The 27025-nt window shown below is 35.2% G+C and overlaps 4 protein-coding genes across 4 annotated transcripts in view; all 4 read right to left on the reverse strand.

Annotated features, from left to right (window-relative positions):
* Positions 1–27025, reverse strand: part of LOC129804471 (heparan sulfate glucosamine 3-O-sulfotransferase 5) — a 271187-nt gene that overhangs the window by 127054 nt on the left and 117108 nt on the right. The gene's annotated exons all lie outside the window — the stretch shown is intronic.
* On the reverse strand, positions 1140–17216 carry LOC129804443 (TBC1 domain family member 9). Its single transcript, XM_055851754.1, has 9 exons — positions 17071–17216; positions 16741–16916; positions 16284–16551; positions 15651–16212; positions 12574–12722; positions 11727–12510; positions 10570–10716; positions 10336–10499; positions 1140–2550 (listed from the first exon to the last, which is right to left on the reverse strand). Exons 1-9 carry the CDS (start codon positions 17112–17114, stop codon positions 1236–1238), a joined length of 3609 nt encoding a protein of 1202 aa, XP_055707729.1. The 5' UTR covers positions 17115–17216; the 3' UTR covers positions 1140–1235.
* On the reverse strand, positions 6163–8162 carry LOC129804459 (T-complex protein 1 subunit epsilon). Its single transcript, XM_055851777.1, has 2 exons — positions 6597–8162; positions 6163–6534 (listed from the first exon to the last, which is right to left on the reverse strand). The coding sequence occupies exons 1-2, from the start codon at positions 7994–7996 to the stop codon at positions 6312–6314; spliced, it is 1623 nt and encodes a 540-aa protein (XP_055707752.1). The 5' UTR covers positions 7997–8162; the 3' UTR covers positions 6163–6311.
* On the reverse strand, positions 20010–26974 carry LOC129804466 (4-aminobutyrate aminotransferase, mitochondrial). Its single transcript, XM_055851784.1, has 5 exons — positions 26693–26974; positions 26517–26620; positions 22216–22387; positions 21279–21892; positions 20010–20696 (listed from the first exon to the last, which is right to left on the reverse strand). The coding sequence occupies exons 1-5, from the start codon at positions 26748–26750 to the stop codon at positions 20175–20177; spliced, it is 1470 nt and encodes a 489-aa protein (XP_055707759.1). The 5' UTR covers positions 26751–26974; the 3' UTR covers positions 20010–20174.

The following is a 27025-nucleotide window of genomic DNA, read 5'->3' on the forward strand; positions in this document are numbered from 1 at the left end:
TGGCATTTATGCATCGAGAAAATTTGCATACCCGCAGGCGATTTCTTTTGAATAATTCTGCCATAGAACGAATTTCGCGCGGAGTAAAAGTAGTTCAAATAAAAAGATCCAAATTGTTTAATACAGTGGACTCTCGCAAATTCGGCTCTTTTAAGATCGGGCTACTTTTTAATGCGGGCAGCGGTTACATTTGAAAAAAGTTTGTTGTCATTTTTCAAGTTTGATTATGATTATCAAATGAATCAAATGTGCTCAAATTTGGCATGGTTTGTCTTAGTTTTGATGTGATTTTGCATTATTGAGGGATTTTCATGCAATTTACGTTATAAGGTAAAGTACCCTTTATTCGACCGGTAGATTTATTTATTCAATTTAATTATATTTGCTATAATATTTTGTGTATGATCTAACATTAATAGGTCAATTATTCTTTAAATAATACGAATCAGTGACAAATTCATAGAAATTGATGAAATTCACCATCAAATATTCAAAAATTGACCCACCGGTCGAATAGAGGAACCTGGTCGAGTAAGGGTACTACCTTATATATGAGTGTGTAAACTCAATATGTGTATGCAAATGAATAAAAAATTGTTGCTTTTCAAACAATTTGTCGTCCGAATTTCTGTCTAATTCGGCTGACATTTCGGTCCCAAATGACCGAATTTGAGAGTCTACTGTAGAAATGCATTAACAAACAGTATACATATATTTTTGGCCAGAGTTCTTCAATAAATAGTTAGAATATTTAAAAAATTACCTTAATAAAAGAAATTAAAGTTTTATTCTGAAAAAGTAGGAAAATTTTTCAAATTTCCTGCTTCGCAAAATAGTATACTTCCAGGCGTATTTCAAAAATTATTTCATAAATTGACTCCCAATGGTAGGCAAATTTGCATTATTGTATGTGCATAATCTCGTCAGGTGCATAATCCCGAAGGACTTAATGCCGGAAGTTAGTGTAATAATAAAATAAAATTATTCTGTTCTTCTAAGCATCAATGTTCTCAATAACAAACCCCTTAGAAGAAGAAGCATAGGTCGAGGAACGCTTTGAATTGCTGACCTCAGCGAATCTCAAGGTTGTGGTAGGTCATCGACTGAGCGGGATTCTTGCCAAAAAAAAACCACCTCCATCACTTTTGAACAATTTTATTATACACAAAAAAGACAATTCTACAAATTACCTCAATAATTCTCATTGGAAAAAAAGCGGCGCCGTGTCCTTGACTTTAGGTTTTACACTTCCTCCTATTCTTCTGAAGTCGCTCAATCTCATCCCGGATCGAAACGCGTTTACTCATCTCCCCATCCACATGCTTCAGCACAGCCTCATTAAACTGCGTGAAGGAGATATTCCACCTGGCACCTAGTGAGTGTCCCGGTGAGGAAGGATTCCCATTGGAATCTCCCTCATCTGAACCATCAGGCATTGCCATTTGGGTGAGACTATTGATGCTCGTTCCTGACGTCTTGCTAGATTGACTGGCTCGTTGTTGATGCCCCTGAGCAATCAACTGCTCATACGAATGCCTCAGGAAGTCATTGGTATGCCCCAGAATCTCCAGCAGTGACGTCCAGAGTATCATAAAGTTCACCTGTAACATATTTGGCACAATTCTCCCCTCCACTGACACATCCCACGATTGATCCACGATATACTGACGCAAGCTACTGAGACTTCGTGTCTCACCCAGTGACGATGGCATTGATATCTGTGGATCAGCCCTTGCCCCCGCCCCATCCTCATTCTGCGACGACAGATGGGAAAAGTCATCACAATTGCTCTCCTTATCCCTCAATCCCAAATCACTGATATCCGACACCGTATCAATGGACTTGCATCCGCCTGTCGTGGGTAAATCCACATAGAACACCGACGTCCTCCCCCCAACCCCCGAATGCACACTGAGATTTGGCGTAGCACTCCCGGACTTATCCGTGGGCACCAGCAAATCCATCGGAGGACTGTGCAGATCAAATGCCGTATCTGTGAGTGTGGGGAATGTGTCCTCAGTATCAGCATCACTGAAGAAATACTCCGCCTCAGCCGCTACTTCAGCCATGTCATCCTTGGTTCGTCCACTGAAGATTGTCAGACGTCCCATTTCAATTTCTGCCTTTGGCAAAAGCGGTGGCAAATGCAAGATGTACAGCAATCTCAATTTATCCACTGTTCTGCCACAGCAAACAACCCCAAGCCCAAGTATCACCTGCTCAAAATCCAAATGCCCCAATGATCGCTTATCCAGCAACTGGAAGAGCTTTTCTGCCAAATCCACTCCCTGACATCGCTTCCACAGAGTCAATTCTGTGAAGAGTGTCTTGAAAATGTCAAAGTCCACATTGTACATCTCCAGTCTCGGTTCCCTCATATCCATTCCCTTCCGCGCGAAGGAATCCTTATCATCATCAAAGATTGTCTCTACCGGAGTCACCGGTTCACCCTGGAATGATGCTGGTTTTGAGGCATTTTTCCGGCTATTGCGCAACTTCTCTTCCCGAATCAGCGACAGCAACAGTCTCAGTTCTTCAGGCGTAAAGTAGCTGGAAGAAAAGAAGACAAAATTGCATTCTAAGAACGATATTGATAAACATTACTTTAATCCTTTCTCGATAAGGATTTATTTTTTTATATTATTCTTATAAGGGATTTGAAAAATATAAAGAAAAGGTCAAGTAGGGTAACAACAAAATTTGTTTTTAGGCACAAGGAATCAAATTATAAAAATAAAGCATTAAAAATATACAAATAAAAATGAAATAGTAAAATTTATCAATAAAAAAAGCCCTGTCCAACTTGTACCACTTTACCCTAATTCATCTAGAAATTCATTCTAAAAAAATCGCAATAAGAAATAAACAAAATGCAATTTTTTTGTCAATAAAAGGGGAGACCAGAGTAGATTTCGCAGATTTAGACAGCAAATAAAATAATTACTCTGAATAAATAGAAGTTTGCTTAAAATTTCATTCTATAAAGGAAAATAGTAACACCCCAACTGTCTAACTTTGGCCCAGACTAATCTGCATATTGTTTTCAATGTTTCAATATTGTTCGGAATATATCGATTGTGTTGAGACTTTAATCTTCAAGATAACCTAAAAATAGAACAAAATAGAACTTTGTACAAATCTTTATTATCGGTTCATAACCGATTCGAACCGGTCGAGCTTGATTTGGAATTCCAAGACCTTTCAAGTGAACCCCAAACTTATCCCAATTGGTTAAAAAACTACAAAGTCTTCGAGTCATTGACCTTAAAAATCTGTTTATTATGAATGATATTTACGTCAATGAACGAAAAAATTACCCGTCTAAACAACCTGTAAAATCTTGAGTTTTGTGAGGGGAAAGAGTGTAATAAGGAAAAAATAAAGCTCATGTTAATGGTCCTTGAGTCTACTAGGGGGATCCCGGAAAACCCCAAGTCGCTATCTCTAATCGTTTAATTTTTTAGGCCTAAAGATAGCCGAATGGACAATTTTTTTTAGTATTTTTTGGAAATCACCAGATTTTCAATTTTCCAAAATGGAAAATAACGCGGATTATTATATTCCTGGATAATAGGTAGACATTTTTGTGTCTCATAGTAGTGCAAACAAAGTGAATAAAAGTACGAATACAACAATACCTGAAATTATGCCATTTCACAATCTCTGAAAATAATCATTTTGATTTGGTATTGCCCAAGTAAGGCATTACAGAGCCAAAACAAGAAGCACAAATAAAAGTTTCTTTTATCAACAATTTATCAATAGAAAAACTGATTTTGAAGTTTTTTTTTTTTATATTTAATGATTTACATTCTAAGACCAGAAACATAAGAGATCATGATCATATAATTTTTTTATACAATAACCTTGAATGGCAGAATGAGGACTACTACTTAAATAAAAATAATTGAAGTGTGACTTCAATTATTGCTAAAAAAAACAATAAAATGCCATGTTCAAAAAGAATTAATGTTGACGTACGGTAACGCTTCCAAATCTCGTAAACTCGAGAATGATCGATTGAAGTGCTTGTGCAATTGATTAAATTCGTATGGAAAGTCGATTCAAGTGAAGTGAGATGGAAATCGATTAATCAAAATAGATCAATTAAAATTTTGACTAATGCCCTACCTTTAACTACTGATGCCCTACCTTAAATTAAACTCTAGCTACGGCCCTGCTGTATATATTGACGGTTCCATTCCATACTATTCTATCTCAGAATGACAACATTTCAGGAGAGCCATTTGAAGTTGGCGATTTCTTATGCTGCCCGTGTAAATTTTTTTTTTCGAAAAAATTGAATATCGTTACCCGAACGCAGGATGACCACCAAATTTTCACCAGTTGTAGATCTCGGTCCCAGGAACAGCGTAGGGTAACTTAAGCTATAATTTAAAACCTGCTCTAAGTGGAAATTTTTCGCTACTCCAAATGGAAACGTCATTGTTTTCATGATAAATACAGTACTAAATTATTATATTTATATATTTTCTATACCACAGTTTCATTATTTAGTTAATTTTGCTCCATATAAAGCGAAAATCCATTCATATTCACAAATTTTAATTTGTTAATTTCTCAGAAAAATTAAAAGTGTAGATTTCACCATCGAATTTTTCATCGTTCGACCATGTTTTCCAATGAAAAACACAATAAGTTTACTATTGTTTATTCATTTTTCTTTACATTTATGTAATATTTCTAGCTAATTTTAGTTAAATTAAGTGCTAATCTTTATTGTTAAAGGTACGTAAAGTTTTCAAATGAAATAATTACCTATTTCGTGAACAAAAAGGGTTTTTCTGAAGTGTCTGCAAATGCTTCAATAGGAAACCCCGGAAGTATGTTTTTTTTTGGAGAGATTTTCTTATTGTTTTAGATGGAAAATGAGAAAAGACCAGGAATAAGAACAAATTCTGCACTCAGGAGCAACTCAACAAGGTTTTGGAAGCCTTTCGTTGCGGTTTCAGTTACACTGTTTGTCTCCAACGTCTCCAATTAGAAACTTTCCCTTGTCCCCATTTGGATTAATTTGTTTCTAATAGCAGCATTTTACACTCTCGTATTTTTCTTGTATTTAAGAAGTTTTCAAATTATATTTAAAGAATTTTCACTAAACAGTAACATTCTAGAAAAGTCAAGGAGCAAATTTATGTAATTCTCTTGAGAAAAAATATGAACTTAATGTGTTGAATCTTCTGTCAAAGTTAAAGGGTCTGAAAATGGTTTTGAATTAGGACATTTATCCTATCTCTCGGAGTAATATAATTCTAAGTCGACTTAGAATAGTATGGAATGGAGCCGGAAACTGATTTATTTAGCGATTATGTCCTCTATCCCTTATCATTTAATAGAAGTACAATTCTCATTATACTAGTGTTATTCTAAAACCTTCACTGATACTTTAATTTTAATCAATTTGAAGCTCATTAAAATCAACAAATTGAATTAACTAATTCTCTTCTCAAATCTGAGTTTTAGCTAAGCTACAAATTAAAATTTTATTTAGTATTTGAGAAGCTTTGGCTTAGTGATAATTAGTCATTGATTATTGTTATTAGACACTTGATAATTAGTTAATTTGTTTGTTACTTAGAAATTAGAGACAATCGCGAATTGGGTTTAATAAACTCTAGCTTCACTCTTTCCGGATCGCAGCATATGCTGCAAGCCAATTTGATCATTTTGTAATCAAAAATATCTAAGCTCAGAAATTAATTGTGGTCCTACAAAAAATATCTTACATTTGGACATCCTTATAGTTTGTAATCATTCACAAGAATAGGATATTCATCGATTCTAAATAGTCCAAAAAAAATCTTTTTTCCATGGGTACTCAGAGTCCCACAAGAGACGAAAGAGTTAGTGAAAAACAGTGTTTCTTAATTATTCAGAACTGATAAAAATCCTATTCTTGTGGATGATTACAAACTATAAGGATGTCCAAATGTGAGATATTTTTTGTAGGACCTCAATTAATTCCTGAACTTAGATATTTTTGATAAAAAAAAGATGAAATTGGCTTGCAGCATATGCTGCGGTCCGGAAAGAGTTAAAGCTCACATAAGATGCACGTGCAGCATATGCTGCATTTGAAATTGAAAAAATTGACCGGGTAATTTCAAGTTTGAAAAAATCCATTAAAAACACTAAAATCCGTTTCTATTAAAATGTTAATGTCCTTTATTGATGCTGCTTTCATGTGTTTACAGAAAAAAAGAATTACTGGAAAAAATGTTATTAATTTATTACGAAGGCTATTGAGAACGTGAATGCAAAAGCTAATACATCGGGCAAAGTCATCAAAATTAGAAGTCGCCCTGAGATCGGATGTCATCAATTTTGAGGATCATCTTAACCAATTGCGTGGCCAGAATAATCTGCTGTTTCTTCGAGTGCAGAGATTCCACCACATTGTGCTCCTTCATGTCTGAATTCCCTGTCAGCATGCAATCGACTCCCAGTGTGTTGCTCTTCTCGCTCAATTGGCGCGACTTGAGCTCCGTCAGAGTCTCAATTGGTGCCAGACCACTGGAATTTGGGAAAGATTATTTAGATTTTTGTAATTGAGATTGGATGCTTAAAGGATTTACCTGTTTTCAGCCAGAGCCAGAGGAACACTCTCCAGGGCTACACTGAAACTCCTGAAGGCATACTGCTCAAGGGTAGACAGTTGATCTGCCTCCCTGGCCACAGCCACTGCACAACTAATTTCTGCTGCTCCTCCTCCGTAGACAATCCTTGAGTCCTTAATTAGTGATCTCACGACGCATAGAGCATCATGGAGAGATCTCTTGGCCTCAGCAATGACCATCTGATTCCCTCCACGAATGAGAATTGTGACTGCCTTGGTGTTTTTACACTCTTCAATCACCAGCATCTTCTCTTTGCTCGTGCCAAAGGAAATTTCCCGGACAAGTCCAGCGATACCGAGTTTGTCTGCTGACAATTCCTCAAAACGCGGAACAATCCTTCCACCCGTGGCAATTGCAATTAATTCAATTTCCGGACCACCAACCCAACGAACAGCCGGCAAATTCTGTTGCAGCAGCAAATGATTGGCCTCATCATCGAAGCCCCACTGACAGATGGCCAATGTGGCTCCGGCAGCTTTCACCTGTTCCACCATCTGTGTAAATTTTTCCTGTTCATACAGTCTCAGAGCCTTGTAGTCCTCAGCTGACGTCACATCGAGTTTATGAGTGGTTTTGGGCTTTGGAGGCTCAAACGGACACGTCAGGATGGCCAATTTGACGTCCTTAAGCGTCTTTGGCATCTGCGGATGACTCATTGACTTATCAATGACCACCCCCTTGACCAAAGCCGTGTCCTCCATCCTCCCACCGACCTTCCCTTCAATCTTTATCAACTCAAAATTCACATCCTTCTTCTCCAGATCAGCCACTGAAAGCACCGCATTCACTGCAATCTCTGCCATTTGTCTGTGACACTTATTGATGATTTTACTCCCCAATGTGGTCATTGCTACCTTCACCAATTGCTCAGTATTGTCCTTTGTCACCGGAAAGGGTTCAGCAATGCTCTCCAAATGCTTCACAGCGCACTGTGCTGCCAATTCAAAACCATCTGCAATTCTTATTGGATGTATCCCCCTATCCAATAGTGATTCAGCCTGTTCCAGCAATGCTCCTGCCAGCACCACAACCCCCGTCGTTCCATCACCAATCTCATCATCTTGTGACTGACTCAGCTGCACCATCAACTTCCCAATCTCATGGTCAACCTCCATCATTTTCAGGATTGTAGCCCCATCATTGGTCACTGTAACCTCACCATCTCCACTCACCAGCATCTTATCGAGCCCCTTAGGCCCCAATGATGTCCTTATTGTGCTGGCAATCTGCCTTCCGGCCATAATATGGCTCTTGATGGCATCATTCCCCGTGAGGCGCTTTTGTTTCTCTTGATCGCGCAATATGATGAATGGACGCCCGAATTCATCAAATGCAATCGATCCCGGCATTGACACCATCTTCACGCACGCAATTCACGCAAAAGCACACACGGATGACTTGAATTTTCACAGAATATAAACAGATGTTTCTGCACCCAACACAATTTTTCACCAATTTGCCGACCGAAATGTCAAAATTCTAGAAGAATCCACGACACTAGCGCATCCTTGCGTATTTTCCCCGAAACTCAGTATAACAGTTGAATTTGAAAATTACACTACCCGACAGAATTATCCAATCACACCAAGAAAATATACAGTAAAAAGAATTAACACTATTTTAGTGTGTAATCTTTCACATCACTATTAAAGTGTTAAATTTGGGAAAAGTGTTTAATTTAAAATTGTTTAATTCAAAGTTGTTGAATTTCAAGATGTTGAATTTGGAATTATTGAATTTAAAGGACATTGGGCAAAAATGTATGGGAGTTGGTCTATGTGGCGACCACAAATAGGACTGGGGGCATTTTATTGATAATGGTATAGGATGAAAAACTACCGAGACCCAGGACGATATGCACCGGGAGTCCTTGTAAAAACGCCTTTATCCTTTCGAAAACATACTATTTTAACATCGCATTACTCAAGAACGACCACGCCGGTTACGATGAAATTCGGTATGGTGTCAATATGTGACTTAAGCTATTTATCCATGGTTAGTACCCCCTCCCCCTACCCCTCCTTCCAGTAGCCACCATACAAAATGTGGACTTTTTTCATTTTAACTTTTCTCTGAGAAGAAGTAGAAAGCTGAAACTTGATATAGGATCAAGTTTTATCAAAGGTTCTTTAACCATGTATATAGGCTCCTCCCCACTCCACTCCTTCTTGTGGCCCCCATACAAAATAATGACTTTTTCCACTATAACTCCTCTGTGAAAAGAAGTAGAAATCAGAAATTTGTCATAGGATTAAAGGCAATGGAAAGCTCTTTAACAGTGTATATATCGTCGGTTGCCTCAGCAACTGTGCTAACTGCATTTGCTTTGTGTCAGCATTCGTTGTAAGCAACGCATAGCTGCGCGCCGTTTGCAACGAATGCAGACAAAAAGTGGATGCAGTTAGCACAGTTGCTGTGGCAACCGACGATATACGTTTCCCCCTGCCACTCCTTCCTGCAGTCCCCATACAAAATGAGGACTTTTTCCACTATAACTCTTCTCTGAGAAAAGGTAGAAAGCTGAAACTCGTCATGGGAACAAGGTTTATAGAAGGCTATTCAGTAAGATAATATTTGATAACGATTTCAAAAGAATATAAATAAATAAATCACAGTTAGAAAAATAAGTCAAAATATGTAATGACTTTAATGAAATCGATGAATTCAATGGGGCCACATTTCTCTCTATAACATATGAAATGTATCACATAAGATCAATAAAATTGGTTGAAGTTTCGAAATTTAAAATTTTTCTTATTATTTGAAAACTTTGATGACCTGGAGCGCCCTTTGCGGTAGAATTGTGAACTTATCTATATCGTTATTTTGTAGGATTTTTCGAGACCTTTCGATGAGAGAATTGAGAATATGCAGTCATTTGCTATATTTTATGTTACAATTTATGCTTTCCCTTAAAAAAAAAGACAGTGCAAAAATGCGCACATTTCGTATAAGAGATTATTTTTCTTCTACGAAAACCGATTTTATGCTCTAGAACTTTTCCCCCATGGTTTAAAACTTTGTTCCCGGAACAAAAGTTTTTACCTATACCATGGCCTATTCAATGATATAGATCTTATTGGTGGTCGCACCATAGACCACTTTTGCCCATTATCCTTTGTTGAATTTTTTTATGTGTAAATTCAAAAATTGTTGAATTCTGTTTGTTTGAACTTTTGTTTAAAAATTCAACAAATTTGATTGAAATACACAAGGCTTCACACGATAATAGTGTTAAAAATTATGACCAAACTATAATAGTGTTAATTTTTGATCATGTTACAAAAAATATCATAAAATTGTATATTTTTTTACACTATAATAATGTGAAAAACTGTAATCATACTATAATAGTGGTAATTTTTAGAATTTGTTAAACAGTTTTAAATCACGAAACATTGTTGAAAAAATCTTTATGATTATAACAGTGAGAAATTTTACACAGATCGCAATTAAATAATTAATTTATCCGATTTCATACTATTATAGTGTTAAAATTTTACACATTTTCAAATTAAATAATATTGTTGAAAATTTTTCAATTATAATAGTGGTAATTTTCAATCACGTGACAATAAATTACCAAAATGTTGTGCATTTTTTAAACATTTTTAAATTAAACAACTAAAATGGTCGATTTTACACTATTATAGTAGTAAAATTTTACACATTTCTTTACTGTGTACAGAACACTCACCTCTTTCCCTTAAATTGCCTTATAATGCTGTTCTCAGTATCCACCTCAAATTGATGAACAATCTTTCTTCGATGCTTATTCCTGAGTTCCTCAATTCTCTGGGCTGTGATACTTTCTTCGTAAGACTGATAGGCATTCTCAATGAGAGTTTCGATTTTCTGAGTCTACAAAGAACCAAAAAAAAATTAGTTTTCTTTTTCTTTTTGTAACTTCCCAAAGACTTAACATTTTTACCTTGTGTTTAACAAGATTCTTCGTATATGTGGGATATTCTGGATTAAAAATACCACTGAGATATGTGGAGAGAATTTGCATAGCTTCCCCATCATCCTGACAGGACAGCATTCCTTCCTCATTCCATTCCAATACTTTCAGGGCAATCTGCAAAGCAATCAATAGAACTTAGTCTTTGAAAACAGAAAAAAGTTTAATGTTAAAGAAGCTTATGCTAGGCAAGGGCGTAGCTAGAACTTTAGTAAGAAGGGTAGCCAAATTAAAAGATTATCCATTATGCCTCAAAGAAACGTTTTTCAAAGACAAGCAAAACTTCTCTCGAAAAATCACAAATAAAATCCTATTGTATGTTTATCTTTGCTGAAAGATCAATAAAATCCTTCATTCTAGGAAAAAAAAAGGAAAGCCAAAATTGAATTTTGGCTTTTTAAAAATGCTCATGAGATTAAGATTAAACGAAAAATCTTCCAAAGGCCGTAATGGTGCTATTCCAATGAAAAATGAACATGTTCTTTTTAGCACTTTACTGCTCTCAAGTGCTTCTGCATTACCGACATTTCTTTGTGTTGGTTCCAGTCTTGACTATTTTCCCCAGTCCTCGTCGTGTTCTAAAACCACTAAACAGTCGTAAAAAGAACCAACACAGAGAAAAGTCGATAATGCAGAAGCACTTGAGAACAGTAAAGTACTAAAAATGTTGATGTTTTCATTGGAATAGCACCGTAAAGTTGCTTTTTTGGGTAAAAATGCTCTTAAAATGTGTTAAAATCATCATGTTTTTGGATGATCCGCAAAATCTTAATTTTTTTTTAATTAGTTTTAGTTTAGTTTTTTTTATTTTTGAAGTATCGTATAGTGGGAGAAGACGGCCCTTTCCGTCCGCTTTGCTACGCCCTTAATGGTAGCTGAGTTTTGAAAAACACCTTGGAATGCTTGCAATGGAATGCGTTCAGATTCGAATATGAATTTAATTTTTGGGACAAAGAATCGTGTAAAGGTAATCTTTACTGATATCCGGAACATCCTTCAGACGAGTAAAACCTCATAAACTCAAAATTTTCATCGTTTTCTCTCTCAAAATCCCCTAAATTTTATATCTTCAATGTGACTCAGTTAATCAAAAGCCCCTGCCATAAAAAAAACAACAATCTACTCACCATAAAGATAACACGAGCACCATCGTAGAAGAAGCAGTCAATGACATGAAGAGCACTCTCGTACGGCATCACAGACAGGAAGATGGTGAGGAACCAAGATAGTGAAATCATCTTGATCATTCCCAATTGATCGAGACGCTCAAATAAATTCGGCAAAAATTCCGATATGAGCTCATTGAGGACTCCCTGATCAATTTGAGCCCCCACCACTTTGTCATTGTAGTAGTCAGGCAGGAGAGTCTCACAGAGACGCGCCAGCAGCCAGAAGGCATTCTCCTCGTCGCAAAACACGAGAAACACCGACGATACAATATTCATGGCCTGACAGTATCCAATTTGGGGATTTCGATATGCATAGGCCTGCAGAACGCGTCGAAGGGCATCAATACCCTCGTCCGTGTGAAAAGCCGGATGCTCAGGCAGTGATCTATGGAGATCCCGTTCGATCTCATCATGAGCTGGAGTGTACTTCATCATAGACTTCTCCACAAGATCCTCATACAATCCCGGATTCATCTCGCGATCGTGCACAGCCCCCGAGAAAGTCATCCACATTTCCTCCCGCAAACGATCAGGAATTCCCTGGAGCACCAAATTGGTCACATCCCAGGTCCTAAACATGGACACCCCACGACCAAATTCACGAAAATGTTCATCCCATTTTGCTTCTCTGCGCCTCTGCTTTGCCAGCATATCTTCATCCTCCTTCTCTTGGCGTAAATTAATCAAGGCCTGAACTTTTGTCCATCCTTTTTCGTATTTTGGACGATCTACGTGAATTGGACTGAAAAGTTCAATTTAAAAAAATCAAAGGTATCTACTTTGGAATATCGGAGAAAATTCTTACATTTTTGTCTTGGACAGAAGCTCTGATATTTTGTTCAGCAGAAATTCACGATCAATTATTTGAGAAAACTGCAGTGCAGCAGCGTCTGTAGTTGAGATGACAATTTGATTCTCAAATCGCGAGAGAGAGTCATCTTTCTTTTCCACACTCTGCGGAAAGCATGAAAGTAGAATCACGTTTAAAGATTTCAAAATCATTTATGTTAAATTAAGCTAATTCAAAACCTGCTCCAAATGGAAATTTTTGGCTACTCCAAATGGAAACGTCATTGTTTTCATGACAAATACAGTATTAAATTTTTATTTATAATATTTATTTTCTATACCACAGTTTCATTATTTAGTTAATTTTGCTCCAAATAAAGCAAAAACCCATTCATATTCACAAATTTTAATTTGTTAATTTCTCAGAAAAATTAAAAGTGTACCTTTTCACCATCGAATTTTTCATCGATCGACCATGTTTTCCAATGAAAAACACAATGAGGTGACTTTTGTTTATTCGTTTTGTTTAACATATAAGTCATATTTCTGGCTAATTTTAGTTAAATTAAGTGCTAATCTTTATTGTTAACGGTACGTGAAGTTTTCAAATGAAATAATTACCTATTTCATGAACAAAAAGGGTTTTTCTGAAGTGTCTGCAAATGCTTCAATAGGAAACACCAGAAATTTTTTTGGAGGGATTTTCTTGTTGTTTTAGATGGGAAAGGAGAAAAGACCAGGAATAAGAACAAATCCTGCACTCTAGAGCAACTCAACAAGGTTTTGGAAGCATTTCGTCGCGGTTTCACTTACACTGTTCTAATTGGAGACTGTTTGTCTCCAATTAGAAACTTTCCTTTGTCTCCATTTAGATTAACTTGTTTACAATAGAAGCATTTTATACTCGCGTATTTTTCTTGTATTTAAGGAGTTTTCAAATTATATCTAAAGAATTTTCACTAAACAGTAACAATCTAGAAGAGTCAAGGAGCAAATTTATGTAATTCTCTTCAGAAAAAATGTGAACTTATCTTCTGTCAAAGTTAAAGCGCCTGGAAATAGTTTTGAATTAGGACATTTACCCTATGTAAGCATGGGGGGCGGGCATATTATATTAAAAAAAAATAATTCAAATGAAAATTTTTTTGCTCGAACTCCACAGAGAAGGGGGGATCCTCCAAGGGGTAATTTTTTAGTAGAATTTTAAAAACTTGAAGTTTTGAGTTTTTGATGTCCCGTCAGACCATTCGCCTATCATCAGAACTCGAGACCAAATTGTTAGAATTGTAAGCTTACGATCTTCGAGGGATCCCGCCATAAATTGACCCAAAGACCGTTAACATGCCCCCAATTTCCCCCTATCTCTACAAAACCCATAGACAGTCTCCATAGGTCTTCTTCAAAGTCGTAAGTTTCTTAGAATTCGAACAAGGAATTTAGGAAATAAAAAAATCGAAATTTTTAGCCCTATTTTTGAAATATTTTCCGTGCAGAAGATATCAATTATTAGCTACTTATTTTAAATTTGATGCACTAGTGAATATTTCCCAAATTACCTGGATATTCTTTGAATACGAATCCGCTATCTATATTTTAGAATTTTACAAAGATTCTGTTCTCCAGAAATCCTTATATTAAAAACGACCACTTGGGGTAAAAAGTAACAAAAGCTATGGAGCAAAAAGTAACAAAAACCGAAACAATGTCTGATGTCCCACGGTGAAAAGAAACGTTAATGTTATGTGTCGTCGCTTGTTGTTTGCATTGGTCAAAGGATTTGGAGTCTTTTGTGTGTTTTTCTAAAATACCTTGAAAAGCGTTTTTCTCGTTCAGATAGAGAAAACGGTGTTTTACAAAGGTGTAGAAGAATAAATTTCCTATGAAAATATGTAATCTAGGTATTTTACTTAAATTTACGGAATCCCGTAATAAAGCGAATCAAAATGTGATAGTACCTTATGCCTGATACGATTTGCCCCAGCATTTTTGAGAATGATCACAAAATTACCTTTTAGAAAACGGCTCGATAAATATATTTCCTTACAAAATAGAAGAAAATGACTTTCACAGAGTTGTAGAGCGGTAAATTTCCTATAAAACTGTGCTAATTAGAAATTTTGGAGATGTTCGGGTAGCTTGTAAAAAATAAAATATCCGTTTTGTGACTTTTTGCCCCAGTCTCCCCTATGGAATAGAGCCGTCGAATAACCAGAAAATTTGCCATTTTGAGTTTTTGAAAACTAAAAGGCCAATTCGGTCAATCCCATTCTGTAGCGGGGTTCAATTTTCAACGGAATTTCCTAAATTCGGATCTTAAAAGTCTTGAAATTTTCAATCTAACACTGAATTCGCTAAAATACCGGTAATTGGTTTTTTTTTTAAATTTCTTTTTGTGGATAATGAGGCTTGTTATTTTTCAAAGACCAAACGGTAAAAGATATCGGATTCTGCTCTTCGCCTACCCCCCCTTCAATTAAAATTATCAAGATATTATTTTTTCATTTACATAAAAAGACATAAAAAAAGAAGAAATAAGTCCAAAAGGAATACGCAAGGTAATAATTATTTTGGGAATTCTCCATGCACATGGATATTAATCTATTTATGAGAAACTACATTAGGGTTTCTTTAAATTCAATAAGAAGTACAATTACAAAAACTATTAAATTAGAAATAGTATTTTTCTTTAGAAATAAATTTTCATAATTTTTATGCTCAAGGCACAATAACTTTTGTTTGTAAACGTGTTTTCAAAATTTCCCATTAGAATGAGCGAGATGACTAGATTTAGATCTCGCTCACTCTCACTGAAATGTCAAAAACATGTTTACAAAACAAAAGATATTGTGTGTTGGGCATTATCCATCTTATAATATTGCTAGCGATTTATTATCAATAAACTTTCCCAGATTTTTTTTTATTTACTGATTAAAAAAATAAACATATTCCCAAGCAGACATTCCATTTCCATATGGAACCACATCTGATTTTTCTTTCAGTTGCGACACAAAAATCTTCATTGAACTTTGCAAATATTGGGAAAACGTAACAGATTGCATTCGGAGGGAAAAATAAATTAATATATTTACTCACCCTGATGTTTCTTAGGCGAATAACGATGCTCACGAGTCTCTTGACGTCACTCCGGAAGCACAGGAAGTTCTGTGACAAATAAATACACCCAGCGGCGTATTTTTTGTTATACGGCGTCCACATATTGGCCTTGATTGTCCCATCGAGAACTTCGGTGAGCGGAAGTCTGAAGAACATGCGATACTCATCGCTGTGCTGTCTGGTCGTGAGATCACGCAACAGGAAGGATTTTTTTGAGACATTTTTGCTGAGTTTCCGGGAAAGAACCGGGTCATGGTCGAAGACAGGACTGTCTGGATCCTGAATCATCTTCTGCATGGCCATTTTGCTCAATTGCTCGAGCAGATTGTAGGTTTCTCCGGGCGAAAAAAGTAGCCCAAAAGTGTACTCAGAATTATTCTGGGTACGAATAAAAATGGAATTTGTGGCTCGATCGATGTCGGTGATTTCGGTGTAGCTGAGCACGAGCTTTGTCTCTTTCCCAAAGATATACGAATAGAAGCAGAGATGATTCAGAGATAGATAGAGGTGGCCTTGACGAGGAAGGCGATTCTTGGTGTAGCTGGAAAGCAGACGGGGGGGAGGGTGTGTTAAAATTCGCCAGATATTGCGAATATTTTATGGGAATCTCACTTGCAAGAATAGTAATTCACAAGTCTCTCCTCTTCGGGCATATTGAATCTCTCCCTGAACTTTGAAGCCACCACCTGAAAACTATTGGGATCACTGACCTCCTCGTCAATTGGTGTGGAATTGTGAGCTACAAGTGATTGAATCTTGCAGAGAGTAAAATTTGTGATTTCCTCCTCAGTCTCCATTTCATTGAGCACTTTGAATAGATTATTTGCCAGCCATTCCCAGTCTTTCTTGATGTCATCTTCGGTCAGTGCGCTGGCAATCTCTACAATAGTGTTCAGCACCATGAATTCACTATTCTCTTATCAGCAGAGCTCAACAGAACTCCACCAAGGAGTTCTTTGTGTGGAATTTGACCCTCAAAATGACATTTGAGGAAGATTCCACGGAGTTTTCTTAATCTCAAGGACCTCTCTGTAAATCCCCCAAGAATCTAAAAAGCATTGGTACTCACCGTAGTAGACCTCTGAGGAGGGTGTTTGATGCAATATCCGGAAAGGAGCTGGACGTGTGTCAAAGACACTGTCCAGTGTTCCCACCAGCAGCGAGGACAGACCCCTCGATTGACCATGGCCTCGTCTCCGTTGCATCACAAAGTACTTGGACGTGAGCTGTGTTGGCTCATTGACCCTAAAAACAACCACATTATCGGTGGATTTTGCAATATTTTTGCGGAAATTTGTGATAGCTTCCTGACACCATCAAAACAAACACCCCACAGAGGCACCTACTTTTTTGCGACCCATTTTTTCCCCACAAATACCGGCTGTCTTGCTAAACTTACCACAGTGCCAGTGGCAGGAGGGATTCCTTTGGCCGGATCCACATCTTTTAGCACTCTACAACATTAATTTTCAGCGATTTTTCACTATAAAACCCGCACAAAGAAAATTCGAAGCACAAAAACACAGAAGTGAAAGTGTCAACTGTTCGTTTCCGCAAGATGGCACCACGGGCACCACCGTATAAAGAGGGAAAATTTTAAAAAACTTTTTTGTTGGCCGTTTACTATCAGCAAACATGTGCAAATAAAAATGCAGTGATAACAAATTTACTGAATGATTTGCTGCATGCTTGGAAGCACTTTCAACTTCCCCATACTCAATGTGTACGACATAATCATAATCTTAATACAGTGGGACCTCGATAGAGTCAACTAATTATTTCCAGGCCTGTTGACTCCATTGGAGTCCGAAAGAAATTAAAATGTGAAATTTTGATGAGATATTATTTTATGCTTTATATTTGTACAAGATCGTTGATAAATTCAAAGCGAAAGTCGCGTATACACTACCATTCAAAACATTAAATACACCCTTAGTAAATTTAAATACACTTGGTTTGGATCAGGAAAACGCTGTAATATCCAGTTCTATTGACTGAAATAGTTTCATTATAAACCTAAAAACAGTTTTAAACATTTTAAACAAGATTTAAGAAAATAGGGTAAATTAAGCTAATTCAAAACTTGCTCAAATGGAAATTTTTCGCTACTCCAAATGGAAACGTCACTATTTTCATCATAAATACAGTATTAAATTACTATATTTATATATTTTCTATACCTTAGTTTCATTACTTAGTTAATTTTGCTCCAAATAAAGCGAAAATCCATTCATATTCACAAATTTGTAATTTGTTAATTTCTTAGAAAAATTAAAAGTGTACATTCTCACCATTGAATTTTTCATCGATCGACCATGATTTCCAATGAAAAACACAATAAAGTGACTGTTGTTTATTCATTTTGTTTAATATTTATGTCATATTTCTGGCTAATTTTAGTTAAATTAAGTGCTAATCTTTATTGTTAACAGTACGCGAAGTTTTCAAATGAAATAATTATCTATTTCATGAACAAATAGAGTTTTTTTTTGAAGTGTCTGCAAATGCTTCAATAGGAAACCCCGGAAATATGATTTTTTGGACATATTTTGTTATTGTTTTAGATGGGAAAGGAGAAAAGACCAGGAATAAGGACAAATCCTGCACTCAGGAGCAACTCAACAAGCTTTTGGGCGCCTTTCGTCGTGGTTTCAGTTACACTGTTTGTCTCCAATTGGAAACTTTTCCTTGTCTCCATTTAGATTAATTTGTTTCCAATAGAACCATTTTACACTCGCGTATTTTTCTTGTATTTAAGAAGTTATCTAAAGAATTTTCACTAAACAGTAACATTCTAGAAGAGTCAAGGAGCAAATTTATGTAATTCTCTTAAGAAAAAATGTGATCTTAATGTGTGGAGTCTTCTGTCAAAGTTAAAGCGTCTGAAAATGGTTTTCAACGTGTATTTAATGTTTTGAACGGTAGTGTAATTTAATTAACCCATAAATTCTACACCTTCTGGCCCAAAAAAGTCATATGCTTAAGGCAAAAGTTGGTGATTAAAGAATGATTTTACGGAATGTTTTTATTATTAGTAAATATCTTAAGTATAAATTACTCTTCATGTGGTAATATTGAGGTTTACCTACCAACGATCTTAGGATACGGAAATGGTGTCTTAAAGATTCTTTTTTTTTTCAATTCTTTTGAGAAGAGCTCTGGTAGATATTTAATTATTGAAAATTTTGTTGCAATTAATTATTGGTACATAATTATCCTAGAAAACATTTTCTTACAACTTTTTTTTTGCATTTTAAAGAAAAGTCAACCGAAGACTACAAGTCAATATCTTTAACTGTTCAGTACTTAAATCTTAAATGTATAATAGAAGAAGGTTCTAACCATTTTTTGCTAATCAGTTTTGATATTCAAAAAATCTAGCATCCTGTACGTTTTTCTTTTTGTAATCCGAGCTCATGCTTTTTTTGTTTGAGCTATCACTTCCAAGTTAATGATAGCTTAAAATTCCATAAATTTCGATCATGAGCTTAATCAAAAAATCTTAAGGCAAGAGAGAAAAGACAAGAGAACTTTCAATAGGTCAAAACGCTTAAAATCACGAAAAGAGAATTATTTTTTTGAAAAATGATTATACACGGTTAATATACGAATTTTATCATAATATTACCATGTCCTTATATAAATATTTTTTCTTTTGTTAAAAACGTTATAGAGGTTAAGTGTGCCAAATTTCGGCATAGTTGTATGCAAGCATCAAAGTCTCAAGTTTGAAATATAATATTTTTAATACAAATTGAATTTTTTGCTACTTTTTTATAAGTAGTGTTGCTTGGAAGCTTGTAGAGACACTCTATTGTCTTTATTTTCTCTAAATTCTTTCTTAATACATTTTAAAATGAATAAAAATGTAGACATAGCATTTGTTGCCTATTCCGGTCACCTTCAATCTCAGTTCCTTGCCCTTCCGGAATGCTCCAATGTCTTTTTCAGATCATCTTGTTCGTGGAATCGACATTTTTTGAATTGTATAATCTCTAGTAAAGTGTGCAAAAACTAAAAATTCATGGAAATTCGAGTAACAAAAACTGTGGACGAAATTGCAAGCTGGCCGGAATTTGGCACACTTACCCTAGATACACAAAAAGACTGGTTTTAATTCCGAAAAAATCATAATAAAATAATATAATATTATTATTAGTTCAATAATAAAGGAAAAGTTGACTCTATTGGAGATTGACTCTATCGGGGGTTGACTCTATCGAGGTCCCACTGTATTATCTAATCAATCTGCAAATGCTGCGAATTATGTTTGCAATTCTCATGACCCGGTGCTGAGGAAAAAAGTATCCGGAATGCACTGGATGAGAGCAATACAAATTTTTGTACGATTTTATGTCTTTTATTGTCTCTCTGGGAGAGATATGCAACAAATTGTGATCATGAACGATGTACTTCAATTGCTGTGGAAGACGCTATAAACAAGGATATTGCGCTAATGGAAGACAAACAAAGAGCACAATGTTTGCAGAATCACTGGAATATCTACTTTACTTCTTTGAGAGCGCTGCGGAAGTGATCCAGGAAGATGTTAGCATGCTTCTCCTCGAACACCAGGGCCGGGCGGAGACGAATAGCCAGATCTCCGCAACCACCAGTAATGATACCCTTCTGCTTGAGTTTGTGCAAAAGATCATCGCGGAGTTTGGTGTTACGACAGTTGATGGCCAGGAAGGTACCTCGACCGCGACATGAATTGAGCAAATGTGGGAATTCAGCTTCGATCTCCAGAAGGCGTTCCTTGAAATGATCTCCAACTTTCTGAACTTGCTGCAGAAGACCATCTCGCTTCATCACATTTATTATCTGCTCCAGGAGCAAGACTTTTCCTGGATCTCCCATCCACGTGTTGAAAACCCTGTAGGCTTGCGGTGGAGTCATGTGCTCTCCATGGAAGTATCCGCCCAGCTGCATTTTCTTGCTGAACGTTACAATATCTGGAGGAGATGGCAAATTGAAATATTCATGGCACCACATCTTCCCTGTTGGTCCACCGCCAGTTTGAACCTGAGGATTAGAAAGATTAAAAAAAATATCTTACATGAAAATTTCACAAAATTTCATCACTGAGAAAAATCCGAAAAAGTTAAAATAACATTACGGAAATGTTAATTTTACCCTGCAGTATTGATCCAAAATCGGTGTAAATATTACCCTTTTTAGGTGTATTGGGGGTTAAAGTTACCCCTTTTTATGTTAATTTTACCCTTAAAAAGGTGTAAAATTAACATTAAAAAATGTTAATATATTTTTACACCTAAAAAGTGTTAAAGTTATGAGGAAAAAAAGTTAATCGCTCCCTCTTTTTTTCTCAGCACTCAGCACTAAGACAAAAAAGAGGATGCGATTAACATTTTTTCCTCATAACTTTAACACTTTTTAGGTGTAAATATATATCAACATTTTTTAAAGTTATTTTACACCTTTTTAAGGGTAAAATTAATATGAAAAAGGGTAACTTTAACCCCTAATACACCTAAAAAGGGTAATATTTACACTGATTTTGGATTAATACTGCAGGGTAAAATTAACATTTCCAGTATGTTATTTTGACTTTTTCGGATTTCTCTCAGTGAGTGATTATCTCACCTCATCGATCAAGAGAGCAGCTCCATTGGCCTTTGCGATTTTTTGGAGGCCCTGGAAAAATTCTGGAGAAGCCTCATTGTCTCCACCCTCACTCTGAATGGGTTCTATAACGATACCAGCGACGGGATTATTCTTTTTAGCCCACTCACTGATTAACTCCTCTACTTGAGCTAGACATCTCTCATCTTCCTGCTTATTTTCCCGCACAAAGTCCTTCAATGGATATCGATACCGGGGAAAAGGAGCTATGGGCCAGTCAAAAGCTGGAACATCGATCTTGTGAATGTATTTCGAGTGCGTTGTAGACAGGACACCAAGTGTGCGCCCATGGAAAGCTCCATCAAAGGACAATATACTGAGTTTTGGTGATCCTGGCATTTGATTAATCATGCAAGATGATATTTCCTGAGGAGAGAATTCCACATTTTCCCCACGTTGAGTCTTCCTGTGCCAAATGAAGATATTCTTGTATGCATTCTCATTGGAACAAGACCCACACATCATGGTTGTAACGTGTGTAGTTCCTGGAGGCGCAACTGACATCAGAACTGATTGCAATTTTTGAGGCCAATCTTCTCCCGGAAATACTCCCAAAGCTGGTCTATTTATGAGGCCTGAGAGAGAAAATTAGTTCAATTGAGAGTGATTTCTACAATGCCTGGTAAGGAAGATGCATTGAAGAATTATTTCTTGAAAGATAAGATATATTTATACACCATAAATGCGACAAATTTATCGATTTAATTCTTCACAAAAAATGCCCTCATTTCTCATTCATGCAGCCTTCTTGAGTAAAAAGTTACTGAACTTTTTATTGGCAAGAATTGGAGTCAATCGATTAATGTTAAAAATGTATCAAAGACGTAATTTATGAATAAATTGGATCGATATGGAAAAAACTTGACCTTGAACTTGGACTTAAAAAAATTATACTCACTCTTAAGATTGTGCTCATTTGTGAAGACACTGAGAAGATCTGGATGATTGTATCCGAGGGGAACTGATGATATTTGAGTAAAGACATCCAGCAGGATATTATCATCAGCATCTACCACATAATTCCTGTATGATTTGTCATAGTTTGCAAACAACTGAACGGATCCCGCATTCTAAAAAAGAAATAGACTTTATTTAAGAGACTCACGTGCCTCCCCAAGGGGGGATTTCGAGTGTTTTATCTTATCACACGAAATTATCTATTTTATTATTAGATTACTCTCACAGTTTCTCACAGTAAAAATATCTTTTTAGATTTATTGTGCAAAAAATTGGGAATAGGAAAGTTTTCTGAGAGATAGGGAACTGCGAGGCTACATATTGAACCCTATTGGAAAATGTGATATTTAGGGTAAATTAAGCTAATTCAAAACATGTTCTAAATGGAAACTTTTCGCTACTCCAAATGGAAACATCATTTTTTCCCATGATATGCATTAAATTTTTATTTATATATTTTCTATGTCACAGTTTCATTATTTAGATAATTCTACTCCAAATAAAGCGAAAATCAATTCATAATTCACAAATTTTAATTTATAAATTTCTCAGAAAAATTAAAAGTATTCCTTTTCACCATCGAATTTTTCATTTATCAATCATGTTTTCTAATGAAAAACACAATTAGGCTGATTGTTCGTTATTCGTTTTTTCTTAGATTTGTGTAATATTTTTGGACAGAATGTGTGAAATTAAGTGTTAATCTATATTGTTAACGGTACGTGAATTTTTCAAATGAAATAATAACCTATTTCGTGATCATAAAGGGTTTTTCTGAAGTGTCTGCAAATGTTTCAATAGGAAACCCCGGAAATATGATTTTTTTGGAGAGATTTTCTTATTGTTTTAGACGGGAAAGGAGAAAAGACCAGGAATAAGAACAAATCCTGCACTCAAGAGCAACTCAACAAGGTTTTGGACGCCTTTCGTCGCGGTTTCAGTTACACTGTTTGTCTCCAATTACAAAATTTCCCTTTTCTCCATTTGGATTAATTTATTTCCAATAGAAGCATTTTACATTCGTGTATTTTTCTTGTATTTAAGAAGTTTTCAAAGAATACTAAAAGAATTTTCACTAAACAATAATATTCTATAAGATTCAAGGAGCAAATTTATATAATTTTCTTCAGAAAAAAAAGAACTTAATGTTGAATCTTTCGTCAAAGTTAAAGGGTCTGAAAATGGTTTTGAATTAGGACATTTACCCTATCCACTTTATTGCTAATTAGACCTAAGATTGACTCGAATATTTAAACGGGGAAAAACTCTTTTGATCAGTAAATAGAATAGACAATAGAGTATTTGAACTATTTTTATAAAACTAAAGATCCAATTCAAACACCAGTTTTACAATATTTAATGAAAAAGAATCAACAAACTAAAATTCATTTATGAAAATTTGAAAGTTTGATTTGATTTGAATAACTTTAGTTTTTATTTGAAAATCAAAAGCACTTTTCTTTATAATTTTATATATATATTTTTTATTTAAGTAACTGCAACTCAGGGCATAGCAAAGTTTTTAGTAAAGTAAAGCAATTTTCGTCAAAAATTATATTTTTCGCAGAATTTTGACGTTGCCACCTGCGCGCGTAGATAATTTCCTTAAGAAAAGTAATTTTTGATAAGAATTGGTTTCAATGTGTAGAAAGAGGCCTTAGGAAAAATGGTATTTCAGGAGAATAGAATATTTTATGAGGATTACCCCAAAGAAATGTTTTTTGAAAGCAAAGAACAAAAAGCTTTCCTGGGAAAATCGGACAAGAAAACTAATTTTGCTTCAATTTTAATGACTTTGAGCTTATTGAAAAATCAATAAAATTCTTAGAATCTTTAGTTTAGAACCTTAGATTTTTAGATAACCACTTAGTATAAATGTTTTTAATGATATTCTGTTCTTTGATTCATTTCTTGCACTGATTTTGACGAATTTAGTCCAAGGCAGGGCAGAGCATTATCATACATTTTTCGTACAAAAATGTGGTATATTTTTTCGTGGTTTTTTAGTTTTGGTATAAAACCAAATGCAATCATTTTAAAACTTTTACCAAATGAAAGAGTATCTAATGTTATGTTTTTAGCACAAAATTTATAATGATTGCACGAGGATAATAGTTCCTAAAACCTTTATGAAAAAGACGTAAAATTCGTAATTTTTTGAATTTTTCTGAAAAAAATTTCTATCTGTAACACGTGTTATATTTATTTTTGTGGGATCTAAAGCTTAAAAATTATAAAGAATTTAAGAAAAATATACCATTTGTGAATTAAAGTGCTCCATCCGTTAGTTAATCATCCTAGGTCAAAGGTATAAAAACGTTCTAATGGATTTAAATAGCTTTTCTTGGCGGAAATTGCATTTTAAGCTTGAGAATAATATTCCAAAAGAAATATTCTTAAATTATAGCTTTTGACAACTTAAAATATCAATATAAATCCGGTTTTAATCCGATTTTGATTATTTAAAGTGGATTGGATAACTATAAAACTTTTCCATTAGTTTTAAAAGAAATATTAGCATTTTCTGTTTTACAGAAAAAGGGATAGAAAAAATTGCTTGAATTTTGCTGTGAAACTTCATTCCGAAAGGACATTATATAGCTTTGTTTAAAATTTACCCATTATTTTGTTCATTCAAATTATTGATAAAGTTGAGAACATTTCCACCTAAAATACTCTATAATATTTTTGAATGATGGAGCTGTTCCTCCTAAAAATTTTGATAAGCAAAAATGTTCTTTTATGTCTTTTGAAACTTTATTTAAACCGTTTAAATCTAATCTTGACAATTTGATAAAGACATAAAATTACTTTTTCTTGAAGAAAATGCTAGGTAATTGATAAAAAAATAAATAAATAATGCTCTTAAGAGTTCCAAAAAATTTGCTGCAAAGTTTCTTTTAAAAATTTATCAAAAGAATTTAAAACTGCATCGATTTTGATGATTTTGGGGCAGATATGTGGAAAACTTCCACATCTGCCATAGTGGTCATAGAGCTTTTCCAAGACAATATTGCAGTTTCCTTTAAGAAAAACTGATCAAAAGCTTCCCCAAAGTGCTCCCAAATATTCATCTGGATTTTTTTTTATTATGTGTGCAACGTTTCTTTAGTTTAAAAACTATAGGGTAAGTGTGCCAAATTTCGGCATAGTTGCATGCAAGCATCAAAGTCTCAAGTTTGAAATGTAATATTTTAAATACAAATTGATGTTTTTTATTCCTTCTTCTGAAAGAGTGTTGCTTGGAACCTTGAAAAGAGTTTACCATCTTTATTTACTCTAAAATCATTCTTAATACATTTTAAAATGAATAAAAATATAGACATAGCTTTGGTGCCTTATTTCGGCCACCTTCATTCTCATAGTTCCTTGCCCTCCTGGAATTCTTCCAATATCTTTCTCACGTCATCTCGTTTGTCGAAGCTACATTTTTTGTTATCCTTTTGCATTGTATAATCTCTAGAGTACGTAAAATCTAAAAGTTCATGGAAATTCGAGGAACAAAAAAGGTGGCCAAAATTGCAAGCTGACCGGAATTTGGCACATTTACCCTAAAAGATTCAACAAATGATCTTTCAAATCAGTAATGGTCTCTACACACTAGAGAAATTTATGTCCATATTGAAGAAAATTCCCTACGCTTGTGTAGGAAAACTCTTCATTATGGACATAAATTTCTCTAGCGTGTAGAGGCCATAAGACGCTTTTCTTCGGTAAAGAAAAGGTGCTAAAGTGAGTTAAATCTTAGTGTTCTTGAATTATTTTTAGTTTTATGATTTTTTATTTATTGAATATATCGTATAAAGGCGGTACAACGACCCCTATCTGCCTTTTTCTCGCTACGCTCTTGAGACTACACAACTATTTGTTTCTTAATGGGCTGAAATCTTCAATCTGTAGGTCATCAATCAGATCAGATCAGAGTCAAATCGTTTCAAAGGCTTTCTCTTGATTGTTATTTTTACGCATCAACTAAATTATTATTAAAAAAAAGATATACAATATAGCCCCGTTCTTCCCTATTTAACAATTTACGCACAACTTTCAAGCCACCTATTTGTTAAATGATCTCAATTTAAATCAATTGGTTGATTATGTCGTGTCTGAATAAGGGAGACTGTTAGAATCTGCTAAAAGGGATAAGTTTGGCAAAAATTAAGCAGATTGATATGCAGTTTCACACTTCACATTCTCTTTAAATTTCTAAAGACACTTGAAGCCTAATTTCAATTAATAATTTACCTGGAGTTTATTGAGGTTCTTGAGCAATTCTGTGGATCTTGGTCCTGGAATTTGTGTTCTTACAACAGGTCCTGTTGGTTCCTTTGAAGTTGAAAATGGTCTCACTGGAATAAAAAATGATATTAATGGTCTTAATGGTCAATGCAATGGGCAATTATATGTGCACATAAACCCACCATCCTTGAGGCATATTCTCACAGCAGGATGAGGAATGCGAATTATCGATTTGTACATTTTGACACTGTATTTCCTCTCAAGAGCTCAAATAAAACTTGTTGGCAAATTGATACCCTCAACTGGACCTGTTCACTGATCGAGACCTACTGGTATCGAGACAATTGAGCCAGCACGATAATTGCCCCAAAAGCCTCTCTCTTGCCACTTGTCCCTGGCTCAACTGTTGGGCACAAACACTCAAACAGGGACCACTGTCCACAGCGGAACTCTCAACGAGACTGCCTGAATGAATTTCTAAACTGAGTGGCGAGAACGCTCTGGGCGGGAAAGCG

Source organism: Phlebotomus papatasi, chromosome 2 (assembly GCF_024763615.1).
Source record: "Phlebotomus papatasi isolate M1 chromosome 2, Ppap_2.1, whole genome shotgun sequence".
NCBI classification, from domain to species: Eukaryota; Metazoa; Arthropoda; class Insecta; order Diptera; family Psychodidae; genus Phlebotomus; species Phlebotomus papatasi.